This window comes from Cetorhinus maximus, chromosome 2 (genome assembly GCF_964194155.1).
Source record: "Cetorhinus maximus chromosome 2, sCetMax3.hap1.1, whole genome shotgun sequence".
Lineage (NCBI taxonomy): Eukaryota > Metazoa > Chordata > Chondrichthyes > Lamniformes > Cetorhinidae > Cetorhinus > Cetorhinus maximus.
The window spans coordinates 31,826,807-31,840,765 of NC_135880.1; the positions used below are offsets into that span (position 1 = coordinate 31,826,807).

General features: G+C 45.9%; 1 protein-coding gene across 1 annotated transcript in view; it reads right to left on the reverse strand.

Annotated features, from left to right (window-relative positions):
* Window positions 1-4,836: 4,836 nt before the first annotated feature.
* LOC144689937 (ufm1-specific protease 2-like) overlaps window positions 4,837-13,959 on the reverse strand; it is a 52,358-nt gene continuing 43,235 nt past the window's right edge. Inside the window, exons 6-9 of the mRNA XM_078557459.1 lie at window positions 9,452-9,595; window positions 9,109-9,264; window positions 6,093-6,214; window positions 4,837-4,966 (exon numbers count right to left, since the gene is read on the reverse strand). Coding sequence (XP_078413585.1) covers window positions 4,837-4,966; window positions 6,093-6,214; window positions 9,109-9,264; window positions 9,452-9,595 — 552 coding nt within the window. The remainder of the gene's footprint in view (window positions 4,967-6,092; window positions 6,215-9,108; window positions 9,265-9,451; window positions 9,596-13,959) is intronic.

Here is a 13,959-nt window from a genome sequence, read left to right on the forward strand (position 1 = left end):
TTTTCACTGCTTCCAAGAATTTCATCGAATATTGGGCATATATCACGATATGCGTAGTTACTATTGTTAAGAAATAGAGATAGTTTAAGTAAGTTATATTTGTATTTGTGGATGTTAGGAATGAGTTTTAAGTTTAATGTTTAAGTTTGATTTGTATTTCTGTATCTGTGTGTTAAGAAAGGTCAAATTGAGTTTTAGATTCACTTTACAAGGTGCTTGCATTTCTAATGAAAGTTTTACAACTGTTGCAGCTAAGTTAAACAAACAAGAGTAGAGAAACTGGGCTGTTGCCTAGCAACAGGGTTTCAGAGAGGCAGGTTCCTCCCACACAGACACACACAGGAAACTAGAACAAACAGTTTTATTTGGAAGCTGTTTGAGTTCAGTTGGTTGAAAGTAGCTGCCAGGAGAGACTGGAGCAAAGGGGACAGATAGCCAGCCCCAAGCTAAAGAAATTCCAAGAAGACCTTCTTGTCAAAGGGAAGGGCAGGAATCTGGAAAAGGTCCTGTTAAATGAAGTTAAGAGGGGCAGAGAGAAAGGTTCCAAGCTTCAGATTTAAAGAGCCAAAAGCTGCAGAAAGCAGATTTAAAGCAAGAACAGATTGCAAGAGGCAAAAAGGTCCAAAGAGATAACTGAATGTCTGTAACTCTTTGCCATGGGCATGTGAAGCAGTGGTGTACTGCTGACAGCTGAGTCGGTGAGAGAGAGAGTGTGTGGAAGATAGCCTGAATGCATGTGGTGACCTAGGGGAGAGAAACATCAGAAGGAGAGTTTGAAACCCTAGAGGTGAACCCTTGCAGAAGGCATCTGAGAGAAAGTGTCAGTTTGGGAGAAGATTCCAAGGTGAATTCTTGGAAAGTGGAGATTGGAAACCCTCTTGTGAAAGATGGAGTTCAGTGAGGCTGGTTGGCTCACAGTGTAACAAGTGTCTGGGGGACGTTGAGGAGAGATCCATATCATCTGTTTTAGGTGGCATCTGTCACTTGGTTTCAGAATGTGGTGTGTCTGACCACAGGGTGCCTATTGGTACATGGGCTGTGTACTTACTGTGGACATTAGAGTACCATGTTGGCATGGATCAGTGTGGTGAAGTGTTAAAAGGGCTGGCCATCCATGCATGGAGCTCAGGGATGTTAGAGTCTGAGTGCCGACTGTCAATGATACCGGAGCTGGCCAAGGGGGTGATCCTTGGCTGCTTGGACTGAGTGCCTTGCGGCTCGAGGGCCACGAATCGGATGTACCCTGCAAGGTGTTCCTTAGGTGGGGTTGGCCAGGGTACAATGGTGCTGTAGGTAGACAGTGGACTAATCAATATTCCTGTGTCCTTTCAGGAGAAGACAAGCCATGACAACATTGAGAGGTCGCAGACAGGCGGAGGCCCCCCAAAACCTCCTAATCCTATCCAGATTCAAACAGGAAGCCTTGGAGCTGGAGAGGAGACACACACCTTGGTCAGCCGGTCGTGGAGAGACTGGGGTGTCAGACGAAGGTAAGAGCGCAGTGCGCAGAGGTGAGAGTTTTGGATGGTGCAAACATTCTTGTGTAGTCTTCATTGATGGGAGCCTCAAAACTGGAGTCCCCATTGATCACTGAAAGATGATGGCACCATGACGCAGATCTCCATTGTCTCACCAAGGTGCCTGGCACGCACAGTGACAGTGTGATGACTTAAATGAATGCAATGTCATTGTTCTCCCTTAGAACTGCCAGCAGGCACTTGTTCCCAGGGCCCTGGAGAGCCACCCCTGATACCAGAGGACTGCCAGGCTTCAGCTGCACCTGCAGCACACCTGCTCTCTGAGCCAGGGACCAGCGCAGATAAAGCACCTCGGTGGGCATTATATCTTCGGCTAGAATGTCGGAGCATGGCGGTGAGGGCAATTTACACTTGCTTGTGGAGCAGTCGGAGGCAGAGAGTGCCCAGGATGCTGGCAATCGGAGGACTGCTGGAGACCAAGAAGATGTTGAGTCGAAGGCAGATGATGAGCCTCTGGGGTCGTCCGTTAGGCGGCAGATGCTGGGTGTCCAGTGGGATGTGCAGGAGTATCTGGCGGATATCCATGAGGGTATGCATGCCATGGTCTCTGTTGTGGAGGAGTTCACGCAGAGCATGAGCACTGCATTGACCCTCAAGTCCCAGCGCAATGCCTCCTCCATTGAGAGAGTGGTGACTCAGGCAGCCTCAGGGACAGAATCAGATGTTCCAGAGGTTGCGCTCGGACCTGCAAGCCCTCACACAGGCAATGACCTCAGGTGGTCAGTGCCAGTGTGGGAGATGGATGAGGCACCCAGTATCCCAGTTTGGTGTCCATCCATCAATGGCGAGCAGAGAGATCCAGATTGACCACACGTTGGCGGACGAGCTGTTATCGTCTCTGTGGGCTCCTCTCAAGGTGCTCCGGATGATGGCAGCAGCTCCTCCGCTCCTCTGCTAGTGACCATGGTATCTGATGAGGCTGCAATGATTGGGGAGATGCCAGCTGTGGCACTGGCTGCTCTCTCCCAGGTGGGGCCAGCACAGGCTCCAATGGCCATAGGATGACCACCAAGGTCATCAAGGCCAACAAAACACCAGAGTCAGCAGCCTGCCTCCAATGCCGCTGCCAGCGAGGGGCTGACACCAAGACGCAACACTCGTAAACATGTGTTTAAGGCACCACGAGCACGAGAGGGATTGGTCAAAGGTGATCTTCTGTTCTGTAATGTTTTGTTTATGTTTACTGGTATGGAAATGAACACCAGAGATGGTTATGTCAATTTGTTTTGATTGTGAAAATTACATAAATTTTGTTTTTGTCATAATGACCTGGGTATGCTTCACCTTTTTTTTGGTGCATAGTACGCCAGTATGTAATGCTGGACGTGAGTGGCTCTAAACCTTATTGCACAGGCACTGAGTGGACTTTTGGTTCAAATGAAAGGATCATTTCAGACATCCTGAATTGAGGCAGCAGCCCTGGCACGAGGTGGAAGCAGATCTTTGGCAGCCTAGCTGAAGGACCATTGGATCAAGGCGTCCCTGGTGTCCCTGCCTCCCTGAAGGATATAGAGGTCTGCCTCCACGCCCTCAGTATCCTCCTCACCGTACTCCTCTTCTGACTCATGACTGGATTTATCCTTTGTGGCCTGTGGAGCTGCGTCAAGATCCTCTTCCTCCAGTGGCTCCTCCCTTGCCAGTGCCAGATTCTGGAGAGTGCAGCGTGAAACCACTATCAGTGACACCCACTCTGGGGGGTATTCTAGTGCTCCCGCTGAATGGTCCAGGCATCGGAAGTGCATCTTCAGAAGACCTATGGTCCTCTCTATCACCGCCCTTGTGGAGGCATGACTCCTATTAAAACTGCCCCTGGTCTTGGGTGGCGGAGAGGTGTCATAAGCCACGTTTTCAACGGATAGCCCTTGTCACCCAGCAGCATCCATCCAGTCGGGCTGGAGCACCGAATAGCCTTGGCTTCTGGGAGTGTCTCACGATGTAAGTGCCATGGGAGCTGCCAAGGTACTGTGCACAGACTTTCAGAATCTGCGACCTATGATCACACACTATCTGGACGTTCATTGAGTGGAATCCCTTCTTGTTGACAAAGGCACCCGGCTGATCCACTGGCGCCTTGATGACCACGTGAGTGCAGTCGATGGCACCCTGGATACGGGGGCACCCAGCAATCGCTGCAAACCCTCTGGCTTGCTCAGCCTGGCTGGCCTCATCCGTACGGAAATGAATAAATGTCATTACCCACCTGAACAGAGCTTCTGTTACCAGCTTGACGTAACTGCGGACAGTTGATTGAGAGACTCCACAAAGATCCCTCACTGACACCTGGAAGGAGCCAGAGGCATAGAAGTTGAGGGCCACTGTGACCTTCAGAACCACTGGCATGGGGTGTCCACCCACACAGTTGGAGCTGATCTCAGGCCCAATCATCTGACAGATGGAGGTCACTGTCTCCCTTGAGAGGTGCAGCCTCCTTCGGCATTGCACCTCGGACATATTGGGGTAGCTGCATCGCTGCCTGTAAACCCTGGCAGCGGGATAGTGGTGTCTCCTGCAGCCCCTTCTGCCTTGAAATACCTGCTGGCCCTGCGCCCTTGTGCCTGCGTCTCTCCTCCCACAGGTCACTCCCCTGGAAGCTGCATTGGGACATCTGGCCTCCTCTCCCTTCTGCCCCTCTCATCCTCCTCAGGAGGTGCCTCCAGCGGAGACCACAATCCCCATTTCCAGGGTTACAGAAGGCTGTCTGATACCCGGAAAGCTCCACACAGTCAAAATCCCCCAGGGGTCTTGGAGACACCAATAGTCCTTAAGTGAAGCCTAGAAATGCTAAGAATGAAGCTCAGAACTGAGATGAAGCTGTCAAGTTCAAATAAGCAACCAACAGCAAACTATCTCATACACACCTCACTATTCACAATGGCAATGCTGCTGACCCTTTTTATCCTGCATTTGGATGAGGTTTTGCTAAATATGGGCTGCCCGTTTTTTCTCGTGCGATGAGCGCAAAATCGCACGGGCAAAGTAAAATCAGGATCAGTTGGGTTTTTAATGACATTAATTGGCCTTTTAATTGATGGCAGGCACGGCTCTGACACCCGTGACTGACTCTGGTCTCTCTGTTCAGTAGCCCCTCTCCACGTATCTAAACAAACAATTAAAAGTTAGGATCTGTCAAGCCCGGTTCCACTCTGGGGATCAGACTTGTCCAGTGGTAAGCTCACCTGGGGATCATAACACTGTGGGTACCACTATGACATTTATTTTGGGAGACAGTGTCATTCCAAATCACATTTTCTATTGATAACCAACAGAAGCCCATTTCGGATCTGATGAGATCCCTGACTTAGGGCTCTTGCTCTTCCTCCTGGGCTTCCTGCAGTATCAGCAGCGCTCTTTGCTCCAGGTTGTGCTGCTGGTATTGCAGAGCTGTCAGCCTCCCATTCGCCTGCAGATTTATGAAGCAGGACTTCCTCCTGGAGAGGGGTGGTATTTCAACCTCGTAGCAATTAAAGGCCAAGTGGAGGTGGGCTTGCGCTGGAAGATTGTGGAGCCCATCCTCAGGGTATAATTCATCCCTTAATTTCTGACAGCCCAGTGGGAACACCTTCACCACATGATCTGTAGTAGTTCAAGAAGGCTCAGCACCACCTTCTCAAGGGCAACAAGTGATGGGCATTAAATGCTGACCTTACCAGTGACACCCACATCCCGATAGCAAAGAAAAAGAGAATGTTAAGGGGGGTAGAGCCTAATGAGAGGTTTTTAAAAGTCAAAAAAGGTTTTAAGAGGGTAAATAATAAAAGGTGGTTTCCAAAAGTTAGTAAATTAGTAAGAGGTGGCAGGAATGGCGGATTATCTCTGTAAGATCAAAAGGGAGGTTCGGTGATTTTTTTAATATAGAGGAATATTAGAACATGGAATGCTTCCCTACAAGTGGCATTACAACCTGAGACTGTAAATAGAGAAATATTTACAAAGGGAGAACATAATCAACAATATGAAAAAAGGCATGGAAATGGGACTAAAGAAGGCAGCTCTAGGTGAAGAGCTGGCACTGGCACAAATATTCAAATTGGCTTCTTTTGTGCTGAAATTTCTATGATTTTGTCAAAAACCAAGCTAAAATGAAGGGACACTTAAAATGGAGCACAAATCTTTTCTCTGTACGAACTAGGAGCAGGAGTAAGCCACTCGGCATCTCGAGCCTGCTCCGCCATTCAGTTAGATCATGGCTGATCTGAATGTAACCTCAACTCCACATTCTGATAACCTTTCACCCCCTTGCTAATTAAGAATCTATCTAGCTCTGCCTTAAAAATATTCAAAGACTCTGCTTCCACTGCCTTTTGAGGAAGAGAATTCCAAAGGCTCTCAACCGCCTGAGGGAGAAAAATTCTCCTCATCTCTGTCTTAAATGGGCAACCCCTTATTTTAAACAGTGGCCCCTAGTTCTATAGTTTACAATAGATATGCATTCGTACCATATAACTACGCGCAACAAAGCTTCAACTGTTTCTAGCCATTTACACTCTGGCTTGTAGGGAAAGATAGACCAAAACATAATTTATAGTGATCATGTTACTTGTATGTTTTTCTTACCGGACATCCGAGGTGATAGATGAAACATCACAAAAATTTAATAGTGCTACCATCTCATTAGCTTTCAGCCATTCTTTTGCTACCACATCATTGACAAATTCTTCATTAATTTTTATCAAGAACTGAAAATGCAAAATGGAAACAGCTTATAAAGTAGCAATTCTTGAAAGTGACATAATAAAAATGAGCAGAAAACATGCATTATGTGTTCATGATTCGAACTTTATTCATTCCTTAAGAAAGTATTTATAAACTAGAGTGTTAAAGATACAATCAAAGCACTGATCTGATATTTTCAATTTATAGATCAGAAAATTTAAATTTGCATGGCGAGTCTGATTGATCATCCTGACACTTGGCAAGAGCCGCATTCAGAAAAACAGTGGCACACTGGATTTTCCCTTCTTTTGTGCATAAAACTGGTGCAATTTTTTTGCCAATTTCAGGCCATGAAATCCTACACCTAACCTAGACCACCAGTATCACTGCCACCATAGTACTCTTTGCTGTCTCTAGGCAACCTGAGTAGCCACCTGAAATCATCATTTGGATCAATTTAAATATGCAAATGTTTTAAAATACTTCCGCAAAATGCATGAGAAACTAGGTGGGGTGTACATCGTGCAAGTTTTTCATGTTGTACAGTGGTTCTACTGGAGGTCACTGAAGAATTGACGGAAAAAATTTCCATGACTTCCCTTTCTGAGGGCAGTGGAAGGTGGGGTGCTCCTCCAAGCTCCAGCACTAGAATCAAGAGTCATTGTGGCACAGGAGGCCATTCAGCCCATCAAGTCCATTCCAGCTCTCTGAAAAGCAATCCAGTGAGTCCCATTCCCCTATTCTATCCCCATAGCCCTGCAAGTTTATTTCCCTCAAGCGTTCATCCAATTTCCTTTTGAAATCATTGATCATCTCTGTTTTCACCACCCTGGTAGGCAGTGGGTTCTATTCATTACCAGTTGCTACGTATAAAGCTCTTCCTCAAATTCCCACTAATCTCTTGCCAAAAACTTTAAATCTGTGACCCATAGTTCTTGTACAGTCAGAAAATTAAGCTAAAATAGGAGAGTAGAAGGAATAAATGAGGAAGACAACTGAAAGGCAGCAAATGTTAAGTTTAGACATTTTGTTAAACTTAATCTATAAAAACTGTGTAATCTAGTCATGCATGTATTATCACTGCAATACAGACAATTCCTCTGTATTATTACTGTAATACTAATATTGTTTCAATTTCATAGCTTGAATTGAAAAGTTAAAACTGGTTGGAGAGAAAATGTTTCATTTCCATGCGGCTATCAGCAACCAATGGGTTAAATGTAGTGCTAAACTTTCACAATTTCACTACTTCGACAGGACTATATATTGGAAAAACATACAAAATGTAATTCATAAAGGAGATAAACATTTAGTATTACAGGATAGGGTTAATTAAAAAGCCAAGTTTGTTTCCCTGCTGTGCTACAGGTCATGATAGGGGCACCAGTGAAATGGAAGAAATGTTTTATTCCTTAGTCATATTTCAAATCTGTAAATTTTCATTTTTTGACCTTTTAGTCTCCTTACTGCCTTGCCCCCATTACAATTCAATTTTTACTGTGGTTAACAGTATTTGTTTGCATTCTTGCATTTTCTATAGCATACTTCAGAATGGATAATGAATGAGGAGCCACTGAACTGGGGTGGGAGAATTTGTTTGTGACTTATGGTACAGAATGTGTAATGTATAAGTGAAGGATCTCTGCAATTCATTTAAAGCATGTACGTATTTGCTGTGAAGTATGGAGAACAACTATAATTTGAATTCAAACACCAATAACCAGACAATGTAAAGCATAATGGAACTGCTGGGACAAAATACACACACAGATCACTTTTACATAGTTTTTATATCTTTAAGCTATGAAAATTTAGCTCTTCTTCTGAATTCCTCTATCGCCCTGTATTATCTCTGGTTTCAGGCGATAAAGGTGCTGGGAGTCCAGCCTTTTTTGTTAAATTCATTAGATTTGAAATTTTTATAATTGATAACGTACTACTAGGCGTACTTGACTCTCTTGTATCTCCACCACATATTGGAGCTTGTAATGTTCACTGGACACACTGGTAACTCTCAGTCTCCATTACTTTGTTTCCCATTTGCCCATGGGTGAAAATAATCTTTCACTGTTTACTCACAGTAAGATCCCAGGTTTTGTTTAACCCTTTACTGCTGGCTGCCCTCACAACTCCACTCCTATATTCACCACATTGCGGCTATTGCTTCTGGCTCTGCAGGAGATGGTAGCCCCATATTCACCCCACCCCATTCCTCTCCCCCAACTGCCCAAGCCCCAATCTCCTGATCCCTGCCCCTTTTTCACTCCACTCCCCCTCCAGGAGTTAATTTTCCTGATCTGCATTTCTCTAGATTCCCATTCTCTCCTGGGCCACCTACTTCAACCCCCAGTCCACTGTCACAGTCTCCCGGACCATCAGTTCTGTTATCTTCTCCCTCTCTCTTCACACCCTGTACCCCAGTTTCCTGACTGCCCCTGCATTCCCAAACTCTCAGACACATGAGCAACACTCCTCCATTCAACCTTCCAACTCTTTTTCCCACCTGAGTCGCAGTTTGTTTCCTCATCCCAACATAGTTCCACCTCCATTTATAACAAAATGGAGGCATAGCAGGTGCTGATGGTTTAAGCCTCCAATGCTGTGTTTGGGTACTTAAAGTAACTGGAGATGTCATGACCAAACCCTTAATGGCTCTGTCACCATGTGGCATTATACCAGGCAATCCCTATACTTGCTGAAACCTCTCCTATCAAATTTTATTAAAATATCAAACAAATCAAGGTTTTGAGTTGATTTAATCTGATACTCTGGGGCTTCGATTATGTGAACATGCAGCAACTAAATTTTTCATAAAGTGAATTTGTCACTATGCTATGATATAGGACAACTAAAAACAGACTTAAAAAAAATGAAAATTATATTTTTCAAGAATTTCCAGAACTAAGCCATTCTGCACCTCCGCAACTGTAGGTACAGGTTTGTCAATGTACCCCTGAAAGTTGAACCAGGAGATGACGACTTGCAAACAACGGTATGGAGCACCCCATCCATAGTCACTTGCATTGTCCTGCACGCAATGATAAAAGGTATAGGAACCATGCACAAGAGAAACCTGTTCCAAAGTAAATAAAACATAATATTTGTAAGCTCAAAAGAGAATATATTGATTCAAAATATAATTTTTGTCCAACCTGCAGCCTACTTATGCAACATAAAAATGCTTATAATGACACTTAATCTTTATTGTGGTTATTATGCTTTATTAAACAGTATATAGTTTTGTAAAGTTACATACGTACCTTGAACTCATCAGGGTTGGGGGCAGGAATATACTTATGTACATTTCTCAAGTACTTGGTTGTCATCTCATCACTTGGAAAACGATAAGTCATGGGACGGCGGAAGAAGGGTTTATTGCCTAGACCAAGTTCAGTATGCAGCTCCTGGACACATCAAAAAATGCATAACTTTTAATCTGATGAATTCACTGGATCCTTGGGTCATCATTTGAAGAAGATTATTTTACAGACCATCCCAGTGTTTTTTGCCTAAAACCACAACCAAAAATGCATAAGGATCCATTTCTGCAATATCTTCTCACTGTAACTACCTAATAACCTAATTGCCACATATCTGGCAATTACTAGAGCTGCTGCTCTATAGTTCACAACAGCTTCCAATTCCAGAAGTGGAACTGCATAACGAAATCCTGCGGAAAATATATAGTCTGCAGTTCCACTCTATCCTGTTCCTACGTTAGGATGCCCTTTGCCCTAATGGACAGCAATCAGAAAAGCATAAGGCACAGGATGCACTTTAAATGGTAGACGGGCATGGCCTTTGCAATGGGCTGAAGTCGCAATGAAGTTACTAGAAATTGCAATGATCCAACTTCCAAGACTTTGATATTGCAGTGTTTTGCTTTGGAGTAAAGAAATTTCCATTAAATTTAGCAGAAGAGGTTTCCATACAGGTAGAGCAACTCACATTCACTAAAGACAGGTTGGATACTGTCAGGACTTGGGAGCCTATCAAGTAATTTAATGGTTTGACTGGAGTTCAATCCATGCAGTATCAGTACAGCAGACTTTCTACCTCCTAGTAAGGATTGCCCTGTTCATTGGGCATTGCTTTACATGCAGGGTATTTGAAGCCAAGATAGAACACTCCCACTCCTTTAGGAACAGAAGTGGACCATTTAGTGCCTCAAGCCTGCTTCACCATTCAATTAGATAATGGTTAATGTATACCCCAACGCCACTTACTTCAGCCTTTGCTCATGTGCCTTGAAATGTTTACTAATCAGAAATGTACGTGTCTGTCTTGAAAACGCGATTGCCCCAGCATCTACTGGGAGGAAGAGTTCCAGATTTCTGCTACCCTTTGTACGAAAAAGTGCTTCCTAATTTCATTCCTGAATGGCTTAACTCTAATTTTAAAAGATTATATAGGATATAAGAACATAAATAGAAACAGGGTTAGGCCATTTGTCCTTTTGAGCTTACTCAACCACACCATGTGATCACAGCTGACCTATCTCATTTCTGTCTTCCCACACTATTCCCAGATTGTCCAATTTGCTAAGTATCCTAAAATCTATTGATCTTTCTCTTAAATATGTTCAATGACTGAGCATCCACAGCTCTATGGGGTAGAGAACTACAAAGATCGACAAACCCCTGACTGAAAAGTTTCACTTCATTTCAGCCTAAATGGCTGATGTCATCTACCCTTTTAAGCTCTTTAAGAATTTGATATGTGTTTCAACGGTATCCTCTTTCATTCTTTTAAATCCAAGGGGTTATATCCCAGTCTACTCAATCTCTCCTCAAAGACAATGTCCTCATCCCAGTGACCCTTTTGAGTTCTTTCCAAGGCAAGTATATCCTTAAATAAAAGCAAAATACTGTTGGGAATCTGGAAGGAAAAACAGAAAGTACTGGAAAAACTCAGGTTTATAAGACCATAAGATGTAGGGGCAGAAGTAGGCCATTCGGCCCATCGAGTCTGCTCCACCATTCAGTGAGATCATGGTTGATCTGATAATCCTCAATTTCACTTTCCTGCCCTTTCCCCATAACCCTTGATTCCCTTACTGATTAAAAATCTGTCTATCAGCCTTGAATATACTTAACGACCCAGCTTCTACAGCCCTCTGCGGTAAAGAATTCCGTAGATTCACTACCCTGTGAGAAAAGAAATTCGTCCTCATCTCTGTCTTAAATGAGTGACCCCTTACTCTGAGATTGTGCCCTTTGGTCCTAGACTCTCCCACAAGGGGAAACAACCTCTCAGCATCTACCCCGTCAAGCCCCCTAAGAAACTTATGGGCAGAATTTTCCTCTTGTTGGGCGGGCGTGCACCCGACCCTAGCGAGCATAAAATGATGTACGATGACATCGGGCGAGCATCCCGACATCATCACGCACTCGCACAATATTTCGCTCTGTGGGCGCGTGCAGGAGTCGGAGCTGCACCCGCCATTAATTAAGAGGCCAGTTAAGGCCCTTGACAACCCAATTGACGGCAATTTAATGTTGCCTGAGCGATTCGTCGCTCATCACACGGCCAAAATGGGCAGGCAGGCAGCCTACAATTTGCAAAACCTCATCCATGGGTGGGATAAGAAGGGTCAGCAGCCTTGCCAGTGTGAGTAGTGGGGAATTTTGAGAGAACTTGCTGCGGGTGGCTTATTAGTACTTGTCAGCTTAATCTCTGATCGGGGCTTCATTCTTAGCATTTCCATACTTCATTTCAGGATTCATTGGTATCTTCCATGCCCCCTGAGGATTCGGAGCATGTGGACCCTTCCAGATATCAGACAGCCTTCCTTTACCCTGGAATTGGGGATTGTAGTCACTGCTGCAGGCACCTCTTCCTCTGAGGAGGAGAGGGGCAGAAGGGAGAGGAGGCAATGTGTCCCAATGCAGCTTCCAGGGGAGGGACCTGTGGGAGGAGAGGTGCAGGAACAAGGGGCGCAGGGCCAGCAGGTAGCCCAAGGCAGAAGGAGCTACAGAAGGTGTCACTATCCTGCTGCCAGGGTTTACACGCAGCGATGCAGCTACTTCAATATGTCTGACATGCAATGCCGAAGGAGGCTTCGTCTCTTCAGGGAGACCATGACCTCCATTTGTCAGGTGATCGGGCCTGAGATCAGGTCCGACTGTGTGGGGGCACGCCACATGCCAGTGGCTCTGAAGGTCACAGTGGCCCTCAACTTCTATGCCTCTGGCTTTTTCCATGACTCAGTGAGGGATCTGCGTAGAGTCTCCCAATCGGCTGTCCACAGTTGCGTCAAGCTGGTGACAGAAGTTCTGTTCAGGCGGGTATTGACTTTCATTCATTTCCGTACGGATGAGGCCAGCCAGGTTGAGCGAGCCAAAGGCTTTGCAGAAATTGCTGGGTTCCCCTGCGTCCAGGGTGCCATCGACTGCACACATGTGGCCATCAAGGCGCCAGCGGGTCAGCCGGGTGCCTTTGTCAACTGGAAGGGATTCCATTCCATGAACGTGCAGATAGTGTGTGACCACAAGATGCAGACTCTGCAAATCTGTGCAAGGTACCCTGGCAGTTCCCATGACGTGTACATCCTGAGACACTCCCAGGTGCCAAGTCTCTTCAGTGCTCCAGCCCAACTGGATGGATGGCTGCTTCGTGACAAGGGCTATCCCTTGAAAAGGTGGCTCATGACACCTCTCCGCCATCCAAGGAGAGAGGCCAATCAGCGGTACAACAGGAGTCATGCCTCCACAAGGGCGGTGGCTTCAATGTGCGCTTCTGATGTTTGGACCTTTCAGGGGGCACACTGCAATACCCCCCAGAACAGGTGTCACTGATAGTGGTTGCATGCTGCATTCTCCACAATCTGGCACTGGCAAGGGGGGACCCACTGGAGGAAGAGGATGCTGACGCAGCAGCACAGGCCCCAGATGATGAGTCCAGCAGTGAGTCAGAAGAGGAGCATGGCGAGGAGAACACCGAGGGCATGGAGCCAGACCTCGGTAACCTCCAGGGAGACAGGTACGTCAGAGAAGCTTTGCTCCAACAGTCCTTCAGCTAGGCTACCAAATAAGAACTACCACCTCATGCCAGGGCTGCTGCCTCCATCCTGGATTGCAGAAATGACCCTTTCCTCAGCCTCCAAAATAGACTTAGTGCCTGTGCAATAAAGTTTCAAGGCACCCACATCCAGCATAACATACTGGCCTATCTGGCACCTACAAAATAAATGAAGCATGCTCAGGCCAATAACACTAAAGCAAATGTAATTTAATGTTGGAACTCACATAGTACTGAACGAGACAATATCCGCTGTTGGTGGTCATACCATTAAGAAAAGAAAAACAAAATGAGGGAACAAAAGATCACCCGTGACCAGTCCCTCTTGTGTTTAAGGTTCTTTAAAGTTATGTTTACGGGTGCTACATCTAGGTGCTCCGCCCTCGCTGGCACCAGCATTGGAGACTCTGCTGTCCTGTTGGCCTTGATGACCTTGGCATTTGCCCTCTGGCCAGTGGAGCCCATGCAGGCCCTGCCTGGGAGGGAGCAGCCAGTGCCACAGCTGGCATCTCTCCAGTCGCTGGAGCTTCATCAGATGTGACAGTCACTTATGGAGGGGCAGAGAAGCTGCTGCCATCATACAAAGCACCCTGAGAGGAGCCTGCAGAGATGAAAAGCAGCTCGTGCGCCAACGTGGGGCTGCTGTGGACCTCCCTGCTCTCCACTGATGGATGGGCACCTAGCTGGGATACTGGGTGTCCCATCCATCTCACACACAGACACTGACCAGCTGAGGTCATTGCCTGTG